The sequence below is a fragment of the Filicampus tigris genome, chromosome 5, assembly GCF_054856515.1.
Source record: "Filicampus tigris isolate MCC_2025a chromosome 5, RoL_Ftig_1.0, whole genome shotgun sequence".
Lineage (NCBI taxonomy): Eukaryota > Metazoa > Chordata > Actinopteri > Syngnathiformes > Syngnathidae > Filicampus > Filicampus tigris.
The window spans coordinates 26729245-26751581 of NC_141221.1; the positions used below are offsets into that span (position 1 = coordinate 26729245).

Sequence of the window (22337 nt, forward strand, 5' to 3'; positions counted from 1 at the left end):
CGGGACCTGAAAATCAAAAATCTAATTGGGGCTTAAGTGAATCGTTACATCCCTACTTGACACTTCAAAAGAAATGTCCCAGATTAAAGGAAGAATATGTTGCCAGGTCGATTACATTATTTATTGAAAAATGTTTAATAAGGAAGTCCATCTAAATTTCTCTGTTTATCGCAAGCAAAAGTATTCATAAATTACCCCGCGATGCATTGGCCTGCCTACCTACCTACTGATTCATGATTATTTCCGCTTTCAGATATTTGGAGAGACAGAGCCTGTTCGTATGGTATCAGAGGGTTCAGACTGCCGCTGTAAGTGCATCATGCGACCTCTGAGCAGGGATGCTTGCATGCGGCTACGGAGTGGTAGTGTACGCGTGGAGGATTTCTATACAGTGGAAACAGTCAGCTCAGGATCTGACTGCAAATGTTCTTGCACCGCACCACCGTCCTCCCTCAATCCCTGTGAGAATGAGTGGAAGATGGAGAAGCTGAAGAAACAAGCCCCTGAGTTATTAAAGGTGAGTCGACTAAGTTGAAGCCTCGAGCTTTGAAAATGACACAAGAAAGCGGAGCTCAAAATGAAGGTATTTCAGCTCATATGACAAAAACATTCCAAAAATCACACTGGTCTTAAGTTTGGACTTTTTCAAGAGGTTCACCAACAGTGGGGTGACAAGGGATTGTTTTCTTATGCAAATACCGGGCCAGATACCAGCTTTCTACATAGATTCCAAGTACACACTATGAATAATAGATCAACAGAGAATGCCTCTTTGGGACACAGTTTTAACAGTCGGACACACACTTCCACATGTGTGATCTGAATTCTACAAGTGGTGCAGAAGGGAAAAAGCTCGCTTGATTTTTAACTTCAGTATGAGATCAGACCGCGAAAGCGGGTCCTCATGATTCTTCTGACCTAAACTAAGGAAAAGATCAGCTCGATAAAGCTAAATGGGCCCTGAAATGAAGCCCTCTGCCATTTTAACTGCAACGTCAATGTGTCATGCTAATGTGTTTTAGCGCAGTGTATAGTAAACTAATGTATGTGTCGGACTCAGATGAAATGAAGATGTTAGGAGAAAATGAATAACTGCTAAACTGCTTTTATGGGCTTAACCACCAGCTTCAATCTATGGTGGACCTCCTTGAGGGAACCCTTTACAGCATGGATCTGATGAAAGTCCACTCCTACATCAACAAAGTGGTGTCCCAGATGAACACCCTGGAAGAGGTAGACAATATCTTTACATCATGCTTTTCAAAAGCCGGTTCACTGTGAAGAGTTGTATAGCTAGAATAATCTATTGTAATGACGATGTTACCTTTTGCAGACAATCAAGACAAACCTAACACGAGAGAATGAATTTGTCCGTGACAGCATGACGAGCCTTACCAACCAGTTTAAGAGATATGACAACTACTCCAACATTATGATGAGCATCAAGAAAGAGATCTCGAGTCTCAGTCTACAGCTGCTTCAGAAAGACTCTTCTGAGACCAAGGTGCAGGTTGGAAAAAGAAAGACCGGTTTTGTTTTAAGTGTCTGAGACGTCAATGTGCGCTCACTCTCGCTTCGTCATCATTTTCAGACATAGAAACAAACTCTAAAGTAACGTTAGGTCATTTATAATGCATATCACATTTCATGTTTTAAACTAACTGTTCATTTCCACTAGCAATAGCTACAAGTAGGTCACTGTAGACTGTACGTGCAGACCAACCCAAAAGTTGGCCCCATTGATCCGCGACCTCTCTTGTTACCAATTAACCAACTCTGTAAACGGGCCCTTCAGTGACAATGATGCTTGCCCAAGTGGTCACGTTGCACCACTTGGACCACAGCTGCATATTGATTAATGAGTTACAGTACACACATTGAGTGTTCTGCCTCACTAGGGTTAGGGCTGCTTGGGTAGTTAGTTAGATGCTAAATGTACGCTGGCCAATGATTGCAGGAACTGTTACTGTTAGTAGTAAGCAGCCCAATGTGTGGCAAGTAAATAAATACAGCGGCATTAAACTACCATACATAGCCTGATCCACTTTTCAAAAGCGGGATCGATTTATGCTTTCAAGTTGTTTATAACAATTTCTGACCTCACCAACCGGACGTTACAGGGGAAATCACAGTTCATCAGTCATACCAGACAAATGTTTTTCCCCAACTTCAATTCCCCTTTTTTTCCAATGAACTGCTCCTCATGGGATTTTTTTTCTCTTCAACAGATAATTATGTATAAAGATCACAATAGACCTGTTTCTGTAATACTTTCCAAAGGCACTCAAACATGCCTTGAATTGACAAAAGGTTGTGGTGTGTAGCTGATGATGTACTGTGCCTTGAAAAAGTGTTCATACCCCTTCAATATTTTCACATTTTGCCACCTTTCAAACACAAATTTCGGCATGATCCACCAACACAAAGTAGCACATAAATGTGAAGTGGGACGGAAATTACACACATTTTAGGCAAATACAAACCTGAAAAATGCGTTTTTATTCATACACCCCTGTGGCAGTGCTTATAGAGACATCTTTCTTTGTAATTGCAGCTGCAAGTCTTTTGGAGTATGTTACGAAGAGTTTTGCACATCCAGACATTGAATTTTTGCCCATTCTACTTTGCAAAAAAAAAAAAACCTCAAGGTCAGTCAGATTGGATGAGAGTATCTGTGAACAGCAGTTTTCAAGTCTTGCCACAGATGCTCAATTGAATTTCGGTCTGGACTTTGATGGACCGTTCTAACAAATTTCAGTGTAGCTCTGTTTTTATGTTTAGGGTCAATGTCTTGCTGGATGATGAATTCCTCCTTCCCAATCTAGAGTTTTTTGCAGCCTCCAACAGGTTTTCTTCCAACTTTCATCCAGTGTTAGTTTCCCACCACACATAGCACTTAGCATTCAGGCCACAAAGTTCAACTTTGCTCACATCTGACCAAAGCACCTTCCACGTTTGTGGTGTCCCTTTCATAGCAAGTGTGACTTCTTATGCCTTTCTTTCAACAATGCCTTTCTTCTTGCCCCGCTTCTATAATGGCCAGATTGGCTGAGTGCGCGAATAGTTGACCACTCGCTCACTCGGTCAGTTTAGATGGACGGTCTTGTCTTGGTAGGTTTGCTGGGCTGTATTCTAAATACAAATGAATGGACACCACAGATTTGGATTTATATTTGCTGAAAAGAATGGATGGGTGAATGTTTGCTTTTCATTCCACTTCATAATTATGAGGAACTTTGTGTTGGTCTATCACATAAACTCTCATTAAAGTACACTGATGTTTGTGATTTTAACAAGTTTAAGGGGTATGCATCATTTTGAAGTCCCTGTGTCTGTTTTTCATTGAATCATGCTTTCTAATACCTAAATATTCATGTTTGCAGCACAATAACGATGAGACCAAGACCAAGAGCGTCATAAAGCCACCTAACAAAAAGCCCCCATCATCCAAGCCCCCTCCCAAACCCAAAGAAAAAGTCATCAAGCCCAAGAAGGAGGTCATTAAACCCGTGAAAGCGCTGAAGCCCGATCCTACAGCCAAAAGCAAGGTGCTTGGCCACCAGCCAGGCGTGGTCAGAGGCATTACTTACTACAAGGCCTCCAAGACTGACGAGGATGAGGTCAGAGGAGGTGAGCGTTTTCATCTTTGAAGTTTCGCCTTGTATGTTTGCCCAGCGTTGTGCAGTTCGTTGAAAACGAACTTCTTAGACCGAAAGCAAACATTGTGCTTATAGTTGACTTTTCTCGCCTACCCTTGTGCGATCATCTGTGCGTGATCCACTGTGTCTGTTGAAAATGATCCGAATGATTTTTTTCAGCAATTTCATTTGACCCCAATTGATGCTTAGCTGGATTAGGATCAAACAGCAGCTATGCAATGAAGATCTTTATTAGCATAACTTGACGCTACGTCACTCAGAGTATAGCATATACATTTTCTGAGAAGGTGGTTGAGATTACAAACTTAACTGCAAGGCAATAAATCTATCCATATTTTGCGCAGGAGATTTTTTTTTTTTTCATCTTTTTAATCAACCGGTCGAGACTGCAGGTTTGGATTGCCGCTGTGCATTCAGAGAGCAGGAAATCCAAATCTTTTATTGACAAAATACATGGAGCAAATGGAATGCTGTGTCAATGGATCGCTGCCATGGCCATGACATGCCTCAGCTTCGCCCTTCACAACAATGCTTGGGGACCCTCACCATTGCAGAGAAAAGACTTCCTGACTCCTTCCAATCCTCTTTAAGTCTAGTTGAGTGAATAGGTATGCTGCGTTTGCACAGGGCACACGCACGCACATGACGCTGTCAGGCCGGGTGTTCTGCCCTGGATGTGAGGCTCAAAGTGCTCAGCCATCCCTGTCAAATCAGTGAACACTTTGGCTGCATATCCATAATCTCTAACAAAGAGCAGGACGCTCCTTAAACCTTTATTTATCCTGGGAAGGTAAAGCGCCTTAATGCCGCTGCGGCCATTTCAAACACTTACTCACATTTTCGCTGAGAGCTGCCAAGTGTTTCCTAAGTTGTCGTTGATGACGACAGTTCCACCGCAGCAGCTGGGCTTCAGCGTTTGCTCTGGGGCGTTGTTGGAGGAAGTTTTTAGATCCTGGATAAATCATTACCGCTGTGAAAATAACACTTCTCTTCATCAAAATGTAATGGGCGGCCAAAAGATAACGGCAAATGCAACCTAAAAGTTAAACAATGAACATAAATAACAAAGAAACAATAAAACATTTGCATGAGTAAGACATGGATTAATGCAGTATTATGTAACTAGAGAGAACATTCCGGCATAAATATTCCCTTCATGTGGATCATAATGTTCACTTTGAGTTGAATGGGTTTTAGAGAGGTGTTTATTTATTTTAGTGGCAATGGAGGCTGTAATTCATGGTGCTATATATAAATCAGCACCGCATATTATAGTCGCCCACGAATGGGATCAGCGTCGGTCGAAATCCAGCTGGGGACATTTATTCCAGGGCCTGTTCCCAATCTCTTTCTCCCTCTCTAGCTTTGGAGATGAATGGGATAGAAAAACAAATGCACTATGCACTCTACTCATTTACATTGAGCATTCCCATTGGGATTACATATACAACTTTTTCATCCATTCCTTGTCACATCTTACATTAGCTAAATCGATCTCTGGCTACCTTAATTCTTCTTCTTTAAAGGTATTGAAATTTGACCATCCCCTTGGTTTTAACCATACAGTAGGAAGAAAAAGTATGTCAACTTTTGGAATTTGATGTTTTTTATTTTGTCATAAAATGTGTTCTGATCTTCGTCAAAGTCAAGGCTACATTGGACACATAATACAGATCATGTAGCCGCATCCACTCCATAAAAAAAAAATATATATATATATATATATATATATATATATATATATATATATATATATATATATATATATATATATATATATATATATATATATATAAGCCGCACTCGGTTATAAGCCGCACCTATCTATGTTGAACATTTTTACTATTTACTGCATTTACAGAACGATTTTGAACTGAAAATGTAAAAAAAAAAGTAACGGCTTACAGTCCGGAAAACACGGTATGCATTTTTGTTTTGTTTTATCCTCCATGTCTTAAATGAGAACAACCCAAAAATGGAATAAAAATAAAAATAAATAAATAAAAATCATTGAACTGAGGTTTTAGCACACCTGGAGTCTTGATGATATCATGAGTTTGGAAGCAATAAACTAAACTTTTGGAGTTAACTTTGAACAAGAATAGCAGACTTATGCGGCCATCAATGTTTCCCCTAATTTTCCATGTCCCTGAGCATTCACACAAAGTTCCTGAGCACTCTTTGGATGACTGTGAGCAACATCAGACATACACAAGGTGGCCAAAACAGTATCAAACCTATCCAAAACCTGAGATCACAACAAGTTACATGATGTTATGTATGTTACAAAAAGATTCAAGCTACCTACATATCCAAATAGTTGATGGCATTAGATTGTAACACAAATAAATTGAGCCCTAGTTTTCAATACAGTGGTACCCCTACTTACGAAATTAATTGGTTCTGGAAGAAATTTCTTAACTAGAAAATGTTGTAAGTAGAAATGTGCTTTCCATGTAAATGCCCTAATCCGTTCCAAGCCCCCCAAATTTCAGACATAAATGTTTTGTGAAGCATAAAAATGCATCAAAACATGTAACAAATATATGTTACAATTAGATTATTGCACAATAAATGAGAGTTGTGCATAATGTAAAAAAAAACAAAGAATAGGGTAAAGAATAAAAATGATGGTCGTTTACCTTTTAACTGCTGTCCTCCGCTTTTTGCCCTCTTTGGTTCATGTTCTCTCTCAGAAGTGGTTTTTGCCTGGCGTTTTGTAAAGAACTGATTTAATGACGTGGCAACTATCGATACATTACGGTCATATTCTTTGGCGAGATCAACCAAACGCATCCCCCTTTTGATACTTTTCTATTATCTCTTGCTTTGTTTGTATGGACAAAAAAAAACTATTTTCTCCTTTTTTTTCTTTTCCTTGTTTTTAATTCACGTAAAACTGTTGGAACACCTCATGGCCCGAGGAGCGAATGACGAGGACGCTGCATAGACATATCTATCACATATATATCTATCTACCTGTCGATCTACACCCAAAGACACATACGGTAGAGGTCCCTCATAGCCAATGGGATACCAGGAAGATGCTAGGTGATAGCCAATGGCAGAGCATCTATGAGTATGTTGCGGTCAGGAAACTCTGGAGCTGCGAGTATCACCCCATACTTTTACCTTTCGTATTCTGAAATTTCTTTCTCAACAAGAGGCATTATTTTCCTGTTGAGGTGTTTCGTAACTTGAAAATTTCGTATGAACAGACGTTCGTAAGTAGAGGTACCACTGTAACCGGTTAAAGTAGAAGTCAACCCAAAAATGTACTTTACAAGAATATCTTCTATGTAGGCCCACTAGTTTAAACATGGCATTTTGTGTCATATTGTGTTTATGAACTATGAGTTAAGTGGTAAAATGCACCCGATTTTCGCCATCTCAGGGGGCGGCCATTTTGTTACTTCTGTCGACTGATAATGACATCACAGTTGCTCAGGACTCAGGTAATGACAAATCACGGCTCAGCTGTTTTCTGAAGCTGAGCCATGATTGGTCGTTATCTGAGCCCTGAGATGGACAAAGACTGGTGGATTTTACTGCTTAACTCATACTCCACAAATGCAATGTTTATCAGAATGCCATGTTTCGACTAATGGGCCTGCACAGAATATATTCTTGTAAAGAAAATGTTGTTGTTGACTTTCTCTTGAAGGATTGTTGATTTTATGACATTTCTTATGTCGTGAATTGGCCCAAATTGACTTGTCCATCAATCACTGTAAGTAAATGGGAAATTTGTAATAATCATAATTGTTAATAAATTATGGTTTCAACATCTGCTGTTTTATAATATAACAAAAATGATCAGAGAGTGACATGAGCGATGCTTCTCATCAAGGGTTATGCTCCGATAACTGAACAGTTGTCCTGGTCCGTGCAGCTCAGTCAAAATGGCACGTCTCACTTCAAGTAGCGAAGAATAGTTTTGCCGTTTGTACAACCCAACTTCTTTTAAATACGTCTTCAGCGTGTGCATATTTATTTGAATGAGACCTGAGCATATCCAGTATCACCTGTCATATGTATGTCCAGAATCAAAATATTCTTTGATAATTGCGACAGCGGAAACAACAACAAGCTTCATTTTTTTTACCCCTCCCCACTTCGATCAACACTCTCTGGTCTTGCGCTGCGTAGCATGATTTCAAAATCTGTGTGTGTGGTGATGTTAAGACTGATACGTATAGGGATGCTCCGATCAATCCGGCACCGATAATGATCGGCCGATTTTCGTGAAAAATGACGTGATATTCGATCAAAGCCTTTTATTGCCGATCACCCGCAGCTCATGCGGTGTGCTGTGGGTAGTTTGCGTCTTGTAATATATGCCATGAAAAGATACCTCACGGGGGGAGCATGGCCACAAGTTTCAACACAACCAATTTAATCCAACATTTGAATAACAAGCAATTGGAAGATTATGGTTTGTTTACAAAGCTCACTGCATTGAAGCAGCAGCAACAATGAAACGGCAGCTAACGCAGCCCATGCTGACCAATTCAAACCCATATCAGCGCGACAGGCAAAAGGCAACGCAAATAACCAGGAAAATAATGACATTTACCGGACTTGATGACCATTCTCCATTCTCGGTGGTGGAAGACACCGGATTCCGCCGTCTGCTCGCCCACTAGCTACTTGCTACCGGGATGCAAATACTTCACAGACGTAGCTCCACCAGAGATTGTATTGACACATCGAAAGTTTCCTAAAAGGAGGCCTATTATCCTGTTTAAGTTTTACAAGTGTTAAATGGAGCTCGGTTGTCAGTCCTGTGTCGATGTTGGGTCTAACAAGGGAGTTTTTCGCTTGCGTACTGCTTTTAATGACAATGTTCGAACGAGGCATACAGTATGTATTACAAAATGTGTTATGCACGATGCATTACTTTTTTCTCATTGACAAATGCACAAAATAGTTTGTCTACGCAGAAGACAAGAAACCAAGTTCCTGAGTCGTTTCAGTTTCGGAACTCATTGAATACTTTATTCGAGTGAAGCCTGCATGTGTTTTAAATGTACGGTGAAAGAATTACATTGATTTTGTAGATTTTTTTCAAATGAGAAGTTTTTATGTAAAAAAACCTCTCCCAACTTTTCATGTCACTACCGAAACGCAAAGAGTATTTGTCTGTAGGCAGCGCTTGGTTTTCGCCACATCCCCAGAAATTTTACCAGTAAGAGACATTTACCTTCATGTTCATCACCGGCCACATGGCGAGTAATTAGCTGACAGCATAATTAAGTTATATGCCCTCCAAAGTCTGAAAATCAGCATGTGGTTTTAAGGACCGTCACTACCGAACACCTCATTTCGCCAATAAAATGAGCACTTTTGATTTTAATGCTAAATGTACTGTTTTCTATCTCTGCACACATGTTCAAAATTGTCTGTGGTAGCCACATAGTGCCTAGCATTGTTGAGTATTGTCAACAACTATCATAAAACGCCACTACCGAAACGGTCACTACCGAAACGGTCACTACCGAAACGGTCACTACCGAAAAGGTTACTAACGAAACATTTCTGTTGTGACAATATGATGTTTATTTTTGAATAAAGTACGTTTTAAATAATATAATACATAGATACATATGTCATACATAGATCCTTCTGATTTTAACAATATTATATTCCATATTTTATCAAAATTTGAAGGGAAAAATAAAACCGAAACAGTCACTACCGAAACATACAGAAAGGTTTCGGTTGTGACATAATGGTTTCGGTAGTGACAATATGTTTATTTTTGAATGAAGTAAGTTTTAAATCATATAATACATAGATACATATGTCATACATATATCACTCTGATTTTAACAACATTCATATTTTAACTCATATCATATTTCATATTTTATCTTAATTTGAAGGGAAAAACACCAAAATGCCAAAAAGCCTAGCAGAGACAGAGTACAGGCGAAGGGTTAGAATGACCCAGTGAAATCCAAAGAATATTTAATAAAGGAAAGAGAAAGAAATAAGAGAAGGAAGGAAGAAGGAAAGCTGGAGCCTACCAATAAAGTATCCAGCAGAGAGCAAAGGAAAGTCAGATGAGCATGGAGGAAAAGAAAAGACCACTGGATGTCTCTCAAAAAACAGCGAGAGAGGTAACATACATACAGGGAAATGTATGTTACAAAAATATTTGTCATTCCAATTAATTTTTCATTTGGAAGGTGAAACCACAGTTTTTCAATGATGAAGAGTCCTGTGATGGACAGGTGACCGGTCCAGCATGTACCCTGCTTTTGCCCTAAGTCAGCTGCGATCAACTCCAACCCCCCGCAACCCTGAGTACAGCACAAAGCACTAGAAAATGGAAAAAATAATGTTTCGTTAGTTATAATACAGGGCGGCACGGTGATCGACTGGTTGGCACGTTTGCCTCACAGTTCAGAGGTCATGGGTTCGATCCCGGCTCCGGCTTCCCTGTGTGCCGTTTGCGTGTTCTCCCCGTGCCTGCGTGGGTTTTCTCTGGGTACTCCGGTTTCCTCCCACATTCCAAAAACATGCTTGGTAGGTTGATTGGACACTCTAAATTGTCCCTAGGTGTGATTGTGAGTGTGACTGTTTGTCTCGGTGTGCCCTGCGATTGGCTGGTCACCAGTTCAGGGTGTCCCCCGCCTACTGCCCGAAAACAGCTGGGATAGGCTCCAGCACGCCCGAGACCCTTGTGAGGACAAGCAGTATAGATAATGGATGGATGGATAATTATAAAACACGTTAAAAGTTAAAATATAGCAAAAGTAGTTAAGTGATTACAATGCTAACCTCTCACAAAGTATTACTGCAACAGCAGCAACAATATGGTCACATCTGAAATTTTGCAGTCACTATTTTTTAACAAAAATAAAAAGTATTAAATTATCAACCAACAATTTTTGATAATGATTGTTTAAGGGTATGTTTGTTTTAATTAACGATGACTTTTGAAGTCAATATGATCAACTTTCTATATTTTACAATGAAAAACAGCATATAAATTTTGATTTATTTCGGAAAAACTAAGATTAAATTCTGTTAAAAATTCATTTAGATAGATTTTGATGTCAAAACCATGTATATTCATTTATAAAAAATAATCTGTAGAGGAAAGAATGGAAAAAAATATTAATCGGCTAGTAGAATTATTTTTATTGTTCTGTAATTGTGTGTTTCAGTAGTGACACATTTTAGGGAGGGGCAAGATATTTGGGAAAAGCTAGAAAATACTATTTGAAAATTGACCGAAACTTTACTATATTTTTGCACCTTAGATATGGTGCAACATGAATACAATAAAAGTTTTTCTGAAATAAAATACAAATTTCACACATTTTCCAACTCTGAATTTGAACCAATTCAGTAGAATGGCCCACATAGATTTTTGTCAAAATTACAGCAATAATATGGCTGGTTTATTTCAGATAATATTGCATAATAGCAGTCACCATAAATAAATGGAAAAATATACAGGTATTCCATGTGATCGGAATCGGTATCGGTATTGGCCAATCTCACTCATGCATGATCCGTATCGGTATCAGTGTCAATAATCAAATCACAGGAGCAGCAATGAGCCTTTTTCACGAGAATTCGACAAAGAAGAAGACGAAAAGCCCACAAGCAAATCGAAACAACACTACTGATACGCATCCTGTCCAAATGTAATATGACACTACCTCCCAAAAGTTGTTTCAATCCATCTTGCCGCTGAGTTGGCAGCCCAGGCCTCTAGCTCAGCGGTTAGTGCACTTGACATTCAAGCCGGGGTACATTGGTTTTATCGGTTTGAGCGTCAGGCGAGCACCACGCAGGATGACCTCGTTACATCTAAAGCAGGACACCACAAAGGAAGCCACTGCTTACTAAAAAGAACATTGCTGCATGTCTGAAGTTTGCAATAGAGCACACTGACACTCCACAGCGGCAGGGGCGGAGCCAGAACGTGGCTAATGGGTGGGCCTGGAAAAATCAGGATGGGCCTGAATATTTCCCTCACAGAGCACAATCCTCCTATCTCAACACATCGTATATTCAAATAAAATGACAAACTGAATAATATGAAGTTCATATCAGCCTTAGATAACCACAATTATGCCATTCTTAATATTCAATACAATAAAAAACACAACTAAACACATTTTCAAAAATAATTTCATAATAATTAAAAAAAATTTAAAGTATATTTTTTTTCATGAATCTCACTGGGTGCAGTCTGTCAATCTGGGTGGGCCTGTGCACACCCCGGCCCACCCATGGCTCCGCTCCTGCACAGTGGTATGGGGAAAATATTTTCTGGACTGATGAAAGTAGCATTTGGAACTATTTGGTAAAACACACAACACTACATCTGGTGTAAAAAAGACATAGTATATCATCAGAAAAAATCCATCATCCCAGCGGTGAAGTATGGTGAAGGAAACATCATGATATGAACCCGATTTGCTACATCATTGAGGGGAACATTATTCAACATAATGTGAGAATGTCTGCATGTCAGTGTTGAAGGCGAGTGATGCAACAGAACGACACAAAACACCGGAGCAAGTCTACAGTAGAATGGCTTCAGAAATAACAAAATCCCTCTTTTGGAGTGGCCAAGTCAGAGCCGGGACCTCATTCTAATAGAGATGTTATGAACTGACTTGAAGAGGCCCATACTCAACAATAGACATAGCTAAAGTAGTTCTGAAAGGAAGAATGGGCTACACGTCATTAAGGACGTGCAGGTTTGACCCACAGCTACAGGAAGCGCCTGGTTGACATTATTGCTGCCAAGGGGGCTCAACCTGTAATTATTCAGAGGGTTCACATACTTTTTCCACAAACACTATGAGTTTTTGGGGGGTTGTTTTAAATAAAGACATGAAATATAAATACAAAAGCTGTGTTATAATTCTAGACAAATGATTGCGCTAATACACCTAGACTTTAATGAAGACCACATCTTATGACAAATTGATTCAAAAAACAATCACATTCCAAAAGATTCCCACACCTTTTGTAGCCACAGTTATTTGTACTTGTTCATATGCAGTTATGTCACCATGGCTGACTACCCAATGTTTCTGCTTCTTGTCAGACAACCCAGCCAAAACATACACACGGCATCATGTCACCGAAACCCAGTCTGAAGACGGCGGAGCTGAAATGGTTCTTGAAAGCAGGGATTCTACAGTTGCACAGGCTATCGTTCCCACTGCACTTCCCACCGGCAACGCGCCTACCACCACTAGGACTGCTTTCATCGCACCGACCACAACCATTGCGCCAACCACTACGATCATCACCAGCCAAAGTACAGCAGCTGCAGAGAGACCCGCCCCCACTATTGTACTCCTACTGGACAACAGCAACAACAACAGTCGACCCACTCTCCACAGAGCAGGTTACATTTTGAATATGCTGCGTCTGACTAAAATGAATTGACCTCTTGCTCTTGATCTAATTCATGTAAACCCTCTCAGGTAGCGCTACTATATAGAATATTAGAAACAGGTCTCATTTTGATGAGGTGCACTTGTAAGCTCTAGAAAGAAAAGAAAACACAGAAAGAAAAGAATAAAAGTGTATGACTGTAGCAGCAATTTAATTATTTTCTGTGGCACTTGAAGGAAGGACCCCCTACTAGGCTAGGCAAGGCAAGTTTGTTTAGCACATTTCAGCACAAGACAATTCAAAGTGCTTTACTTTAAACATCAAAAGCATTACAGAAAGAGAAGTAAAACATTAAGAATTACAAAAATCTAAATCATGTAGAATAATCAGATTAAAATGATTAAAAGCAACATAAGTAAAAAATGTAATACCGTGAAGATTTCATGCATAGGCGAATGAGAACAAAAATGTTTTTAACCTGGATTTAAAAGTGTCTACATTTGGTGAACGTTTAATCTCCACTGGCAGTTTGTTCCACTTTTTTGCAGCATAACAGCTAAATGCTGCCTCCCCATGTTTAGTCTGGACTCTGGTCCGGACTAGCTGACCTGACTACTACTACAAGGAGAGAAAGAGGTAGAGGCCAGAGATATAGCAACCTTTTTTGGCTTGTGTACCCCCAAACGTTTTATCATACCATGAGCACCCCCTCATTCATACGTGTTGATGATTCTGCAAAAGTAGAACATAATGCAATTGATTATCAAATGAAAATCTGTTTATTTTGTTTCTATAATTCGTACATTTAATTCTTAGCCATTGGCTTATTTTCAACTCAAGCATAAAAATAAACACGTTGCCTTGAGAATAAAGAAGTATCGCAATATGCTGTTGCTATAATATGCTATTTAAAAAGGCGTATCATAATAAATGTGCCTTTCTTATATAGTGTATAGAGTAACTCTTACAAGAATTTATTAAAGAGACTGTTCCAGAATACTAACTAACATTGTGTACATATATACTGTGTTATACATAGTTTGTTAAATGTTGCCCACTCGGCATCCATTGCAGCCTCATCATCCTGGAAGGGGGATTCCCCCATCTGTGGCCCCTCCTCAATATTTGTCATTTTTCCCAAGATGTTTTTTTTTTTCCTTGCCCTCCCAGGTGTTAAGATCAGGGGATATCCGCTGGTGTCCGTGTCACGTGTTGTTGTGTTCTTGGGCAAGACACATCACCCACCTTGCTTACTCCGCCACTCACACTGGTGTACGGCTGGGTGTGAATGTTTGGTGGTGGTCAGAGGGGCCGTACTGGCAGCCACGCTTCTGTCAGTCTGCCCTTGGTCAGCTGTGGCTATATACGCAGTATACCACCACCCGAGTGTGAATGCGTGAGTGCTTGAATAATGTATCCATTGTGAGCGCTGGGTGGGTACCCTTCCGCCGTCCCTCTATCCGCCTTTTTGTCCGGCCAGACCAAATAGTAATCGCCTATAGGCCGGTCCACCTATCATTTTAAAAAGGCTTCCGTTAGCGTTTCCGTCTACCAACTTCGACCAACTTCCACTCGGATCATTCCCCCCATTTCAATGCTGAGCGATATTTGAAACGAAAGACTCACCGTGGCATGGAAACCTCACGGCCGGCCGGACTAAATACGTCTTGTTTTAGGACCGAGAAACTGACAGAAAGCCGCGGCCAACGGGAAACGGATGCCTTGCTGCAGCCATTGAAGTCTCACCGTGAAAATAAACCATAGACGATTAGATCGACACAAAAATGGGCTTCCAACTATGCTTAGTCCGTCCATTTTTTTTTTAAGGTTCCCGTCTTTCGTTTATCGCCTTCAAAATGGGTGTCCGTCATAGGCGGAATGCCCAGCCCTGGTTAAAACAGTATTTGTCGAATGTGCACATGTGAAGCCCTTTGAGTCTTTTGTGTGATTAAGGTCTATATAAATAAAGTTGACTTGACCTGATGACATATTTGCATTATGATCATTAATTAATATCTTGCAAAATATATTCGGTTTTGTTATGCTGGGCTTAAGGGCAAATACACAGTAGGGATGCTCCGATCGATCGGCACCGATCATTATCGGCCGATTTTCGTGAAAAATTACGTGATCGGAATATTCGATCAAAGCCTTTTATTGCCGCTCAAAACATCCGATCACCCGCAGCTCATGCTTTGCAGCCTACAGCCGTGTTGCGTCCCTCCTCGTCTGCTCGCTGTGGAGACGCGGCTGCGTTAGGGAGCCTTTCTGGCGTCGTGTTTCAATTGGAGTCAATGTAGCTCGCGCGGGCTGGCGCGGTTGCGTGCGGTGCGGTGCGAATGATGCGTTTGCAGCTGTGGGATGGAGTGAAGCACCGAAAATGTGTCCATTCGCCCCCATTCGTCATGTATAAAACAAGTCAACCTTTTTGCCATTGCGCCTCGCGGCAGCCAATCAGCATCGGACATACTACGTGACTACGTCTCACACACAGCCAGAGCCAGAGCCAGAGCTCAAAGGCTGTAGGCTGCGAAGCATGAGCTGCCAGTGATCGGATGTTTTGATCGGCAATAAAAGGATTTGATCGAATGTTCCAATGTTGGTGTGAACATAGCATTGTCTGCTGTATGTGTGGAGTTTGCGTCTTGTAATACTGTATATGCCATAAAAAGGGAGCTCGCGCGGGGAGCATGGCCAAAAGTTTCAACACAACCAACTTAATCCGACATTTGAAGAACAAGCAATTGGGAGACTACGGTGAGTTTACGAGGCTCACTGCATTGAATAAAGTCAAGGCGGACACAGCGCAGTATAAGTGGCATTATTGCCACAGGGAGATGCATTGTAGGTCACTTGTGGGCAACAGACCCACTATATCATTTTATAATTCACAAAAAGATTAACAGTGACTTTTTTCTCATTGACAAATGCACAAAATAGTTTGTCTATGCACAAGACAATAAAATTCCTGAGTCATTTCAATTTAGGAGCTCTTTGAATAGTTTATTCAAGTGAAGCCTGCATGTGACTATTTTCCTACTTTTATTATATTCTGAACCATGCAATGTTTAGGTGGCATGTTATTTATTTGACTTTTTGCATAATTAAGTCTTTTGAACCTACTGATTATTTTGATCTTTTAAAAACTGTGTTACTAAAAGCTGGTAAATTTAAGTTTCAGTTATCTTTGTGACTGAGTAATTGTTGTATTGTGCCAGCAACAGTTTTGTATTTCTTCATGCTTTTGAAAATATAAAATATATTGAAAATATATAGATTTTTGTCAAAATTACGGCAATAATATGGCTGGGTTTTTTTTCCAGATAATATTGCATAATAGCAGTCACCATAAATAAAAATATGCAGATATTCCATGTGATCGAAATCGGTATCGGCCGACCTCACTCATGCATGATTGGTATCAGTATCTGTGTCATAAAACCTGATCGGAACATCCCTAATGCACACCCCTCCAAAACACACATCTTAAAATTATTGTTGAGTGTGTTAACGGTTTGCAGTGAAACAAACGTTGGGAAAAATCATTACTGAAGAGGAAATTTTGGTTGGTTCCACAAATGTGGAACTTAACAACAATCGCTAATTATGAGTTCAACCAGGAATCACAAGTGTATATGCTGAATGTTCAATATGTTCTTTTACAGGGAAAATCCTTCACTGCGAAGGGACTCTAGCATCAATCGAGCAACCAGAGAAGCAACACAGTTATGGTCGCAATGAAGGAGCCTGGATGAAGGATCCACTGGCCAAAGACTCAAAGATCTACGTCACCAATTATTACTATGGCAACAATTTGGTGGAGTTTCGCAACTTGGAGAACTTCAAACAAGGTGTGCTGGTTTAGCAATTTTATCATAATGTCTATGCATGAAGAACACAAATGCAGGTGTGATGACTAAAACTAAAATAAATATCATGGGGTCAGAAACCATCCATCCATCCATTATCCATACCTCTTATCCTCACAAGGGTCGCGGGCCTGCTGGAGCCTATCCCAGCTGTCTTCGGGCAGTAGGCGGGGGACACCCCGGACTGGTTGCAGGGCACACAGAGACAAACAATCACACACACGCAATCACACTTGCAATTTAGGGTGTCCAATCAACTTACCATGCATGTTTTTGGAATGTGGGAGGAAACCGGAGTACCCGGAGAAAACCCACGCAGGCAGGCACGGGGAGAACATGCAAACTCCACACAGGGAGGCCGGAGCTGGAGGGTCAGAAACCATCTAAAGGATTATCCGTCCATCCATTTCTCATACTGCCTGTCTTCATTAGGGTCGCGGGTGAGCTGGTGTCCCAGCTGAAATTAGGTGAGCGGCAACATACGTACACCCTGGACTGTTTGCCGGTCAACCGCAGGGCACTGCCATTCGCTTTCACATTACACAAGTATGGGAAAGGTTCAATTAAGTAACATGTATGTATTCGAATGTGGGGGGGGGGTCCTTAATTGAAGCCTATGATTGACTGGTGAACAGGATGTTTCACCCCACTCGCACCTGTGACCCAAATGAGAACTAGCGGTTTAGAAAATGAATGGATGGATGGATGCACTGCAAATCTTCTGGTGTTAGTTCATCACCACAGGATGTTAATTTTAACAATAGAAAAGTGTCTATATGCGTCCACACTATCCGATGTTAAAGTAACATTTACAAAAGTGTTTAACACCCTATAGTGTGTTAGAGCAACAAGACGTAGTGTTGATGTGCAGTAATTTTGACACTTTTGAGGATTTAGATGAACACTGAGTGTTTATGCCAACGCTACACAGTGTGGGGAAAAATACCTCATGCCTCATTACCTTAACCTACTAAGGCCTAAAGCGCCTGGCAAAACATCTTTCTAAAACCTAGGGCCGACTTTAGAATCACCGTCTAAAACCTGAATTCAACACCAATAAAATAATTGTCTCAGCCCCTGTAAAAGAATTTGAGAGCTTAGACGTGGCTTTCACACAAGAGTTTATCAGTATTTACTGTTTCAATCAAAAATCTAAAAATAAAGTGTCAGTGCAAGAGAAGCACTATTTTTTTATAAAAAAAAAAAATGGAGAGGAAATTACCATCCTCTATTCTGTTACAAAGCCCTCGATATCATCATTGTCTACAAACATATATCTTAACCATATATCACATTTGACTGGTTCCACTGCTTCAAAGTCCACAAGCGCATCGTCTATATCACTGCCGTCACTTATTTCAGGGCTCCCGCGACTGTCTGTGTCCGCCATTACTCGAAAAAAGCAGGCCCGGTGGTTGGGGAACCCTGGTTTAGCCCATGTCTCAGTCTCAGCTCTCACCAGTCAACTTCAATCATTACGTACCGTAAGGGCAAGGTTTCAGTTTCAAATAGACACCAATCAGGCTCAAATCCAGGTGACAATCAGTTGGGGAGTTGGAAAGGACCCTGGTCCAGCTTGGCCCCATGTAACCACTCCAACCAGGTTCCTGTGGCGTAGCCAGGCCTTGCCTTCTTCGACAGGCCAGGAGCTTTTTAACCTCCTCAGAGACCTTCACCCCAAAGATAAGAGAGCCCACGTCAAAGTCCTCAGAAATCTTCTTCCTCATTGGAAGGCGTGTCAGTGGAATTATTTGTATTAGTAAGTAGTACTGTATTCACCCGACGGACTCACAATGTCCTGAATTGAGGTAATTAGTGCCCCATATCCACGACATACAGTGTTTATGGTGCATCATGGTAATAGATCCTGTGAACATGATCTTCTCATTGTAAGGATTTCTTGATTCAGTCAATACTGATGTATTATGTTATAATAAGTTATGAAGGACACCATGCTGCTCAGACTGGGGTCAGTCAAATTTAGAGCTGGGCAAAGTATGGCCTGAGGGGGTCACATGGCTCACTGCTGCACTGGGGGCAACTCCTGAGTCGGAGACAGTCCAACCTCTCTTTAGGGCACTGGTTCTGTAGACCAAGCCATGCGTTGAGGCGAGCATGAAACTATCTTGTCGGACCTTCACAACATTTCACACCGTAACCACCTCTTTCCCAGACTGAGAGGTGAAATTCCAAGAGCCTCTTTCTGTGGCCCACGATCATGCTGCCAAAGTCCCCACCTTTGCACACTGCCCAACTCTTTGACTGACACCCCATGGGTGGAGAGCCCATAAGAAGACAAATTTGTTAATTTAAAATTAATATTATTAACGATTAATAAATTCCATCACGGTCTGGAACTTATCTCAATTCACAATTTTAACATTTGACCTCTATCCACGCAGTCCCCTAAACCAGGCATGTCCAAAGTCCGGACTGGGGGCCAAATGCTGCCCGGGTTCAGATTTCCACCAGCCCACAGCCTCTGGCAGAAAATTAATAATGTGTGGCCGGTCAGTACTGTTTACCACGGTAGAAGATACGCATGTACAAAAAACTATTGCCGGGTGCTTTCGGAAATACACTTCAAGCACGCTCTGCCTCTTCAAACGCACAACGCTCAAAGTTGTGTTAGGTGTCAGAGTGAACTCCTCGGTGCATGACCTTTGTGTGGCTTTTTCCAGACCATTTCTAAAAATAAAGACTCTAGCGAAAAAAAGTTGACAGAGAGGGTCGTTGTTTCTCGGACAAGTGGGAATTGGCATATTTTTTCACTGAAATACAAAACAACTGTGTCTGCCTAGTTCGCTAGGAGACTGTGGCTGTTTTCAAGGAATTCAATCAAGAGCCACTTCCAGACAAAGCATACAAACTTCGACATGATGACCGGTAACGAGCGACGTGAAAAATTCAACCAAATGGAAGCTGAATGGTTGGCCTCCACACCTTCACCAAATCTGGCCCTCTTGGCAAAAAGTTTAGACCTAGTGTAAAAAATTGAAACAATCATTCAAACAAGCTCAAAGTCATAAAGGGGATAGACTCGAATTTTACATGAGGTGAAAATATATACTGTACATGCAAACCAATATTGGTACAGGATGGCCATGCCAAGCCACTGAAGGTTTACTTGCTCAATACAGACAAAATGTGTGGTTGTTTTCATTTATTGTTTATCATTTTAGCATGCTGCATTCATGTCAAAACAAATGCTAAAAAACATTATGTCCTGTGCATGCCACTTACCAAGACTGCAAAAGCTGACATGTTATTCTCCATTTTATTCTCCAAGAGTGTGGTTGTTTTGAAGTACAATAGGCACATTTGCTGCCCTGTTAAAGCCATAACAATAGAGCTTGATTGGATGTGGGGTTAATGGAATTAAGCCTACTCTGTGCAAGTGCTCTGTGAAACAGCTTGGATCTGAGGAATTTAGGTCTTGGTTGTTTTATTGCTTGAGAGGGTGGGAAAATCAACTCCTTCTACATGCACACAACCGAGGAATTGGATTACACTCTTTTAAACAGTTAAGATGATCTGCCTTCATAGGATTTGGCTTGTTGATGTAGATGTGTTTGGACAACGGGCTTTCTAAACTCACTTCCATTCAAAGCATCCTGCAGTGAGGTAAGCTCACAGCTGTGTTCGGATGACTAGCTATCTTGGTGAGTGGCGGTGACGCCTGCTGTTCTCTGACATGTGCTCTGGCCTTCCCTTTGAACAAGGCCCAGTAGGAAGGGATTAGCAGTGTGGGTTGGTACTGATAATGTGGGTGGTTGGGGGGTTCAACCACACTGCTTTTGTCCTTCTTGGACTTTATGTATTATCAAATCTATATCAAACTTCCTGAGGTTGAAAGGTTGATAGATTTGATTAAAAAATGACACCAGATGTACACGATATGTTGGTTCAGTAGTGAATTACTAAATAAACGTTCATGTCACATAATACCAGGTTCTATACACAGTCTGGTATTGTACAAACATTGTCATTGGCACCGTGAAGATAACATCATCATACACACAACATTGGAACGTTTTAATTACTATAACACAATAGGGAGGTCCTGAACTTCCTGAACAAGTGACTTTATATTGAGCTCTCAAAACGCTATGCAGTGTGACCACAAGACAGAATATGGAGTTTCCAATTTACCTCAATTGCTTGAATTGGCGTGCATGTCCTGAATGTGTCTAGAGAATTAGATACCACATGCTCTGTTATTTTTTGACTGATAGAGATTAGTCCTCATTACCAATTGCCGCATCTAAGGGTGTTTTTACAGTAACCGTTTGTTTTAATCAAACCTGTTGTAAATTTTCTCCTTGGGCTTGTTTGATGTGATTTAAACATAATGAGAATCAAATCTACTGTACAACAACGGAACCAAATGAACAACCAGCGAATGAACAAATCAGGCGTTACTCCAAGGGCTCTATATTCATAGACAGCGCGGGTATGCTCGAGTACATCTTGATTTTCTTCCCAATATAAGTCTCATTTAGCATGTATGGGATTTTGGCACTCCCCTGCTCACTTGACAATTTGGTGTCTGAAAGACTCAACTTTACGTCTGCTCTAACCATGTCTAAAGATTGGTACAGGGAGAGTAATGCAATTTTGGTGACTTTGAACAAGGTGCAGGCAATCACTTCTGAGCTCTGCAGATATGTGTCAACACCGTCAAAATCAAGGAATATCATTCATAAATATGATAACAGCGTGCATCAAACACTCTGAATAATTGTAGAAATCAATTAATTGACCACATTATTATTATTATCATTTTTGGGTGTGGGGGGAACCACATAGGACACTTACTATCGCGTAGTAAGGTGATCTCCAAGTGCACAATTTACTGCGGTGATCTGTGATCGCTCTGGCCAACTTTACAAGATTCACCCGGGGAGATCTGCTTGAAATTCCTTATAAACCTACTTTGCTTTGACCTCCTCCATGGACTCCAGGAAATAAATTTCTGCTTCAACAAAGTCAAGGACTGCTGATTTTAAAGGGAATTATATAAGGCTGGACGATTAATCGAAATGTTTATTGTGATTGCGATTTTGACTCCTCTCGATTTTTGAAACGTGATAATCGAAGAAAAACGATTAATGTGCAGAACGGTGCAGTGTGTTTACAAGTTCCTAACGTGAAAGTACCCTGAATGCGCCATGTTGCTTGCGTAGCAAGTGTGGAGCATGTCATTCTGCTGCCCCAAAGTGTTCTTTAAGCAGCTTAATGACACCCCAGTTGGAGTTTATTGCGGAATTTAACACACAACAAAAACATTATACTCATTGTGTATTCAAATACATCCCATTCAAATGCTAATGGTGAATTATAGGGATGGGACAAGACAAAAATCCGACAAGACGAGATGTCTCACGAGATTGAGTCCGTGAATATTCATTGATATATTTACTAATAGATGTAA

The 22337-nt window shown here is 40.7% G+C and overlaps 1 protein-coding gene across 1 annotated transcript in view; it reads left to right on the forward strand.

The window, feature by feature from the left end:
• Positions 1-22337, forward strand: part of olfml2a (olfactomedin-like 2A) — a 40095-nt gene that overhangs the window by 12800 nt on the left and 4958 nt on the right. The window contains exons 2-7 of the mRNA XM_086032113.1: positions 254-517; positions 1126-1233; positions 1334-1504; positions 3384-3630; positions 12739-13044; positions 16700-16885. Coding sequence (XP_085888239.1) covers positions 254-517; positions 1126-1233; positions 1334-1504; positions 3384-3630; positions 12739-13044; positions 16700-16885 — 1282 coding nt within the window. The remainder of the gene's footprint in view (positions 1-253; positions 518-1125; positions 1234-1333; positions 1505-3383; positions 3631-12738; positions 13045-16699; positions 16886-22337) is intronic.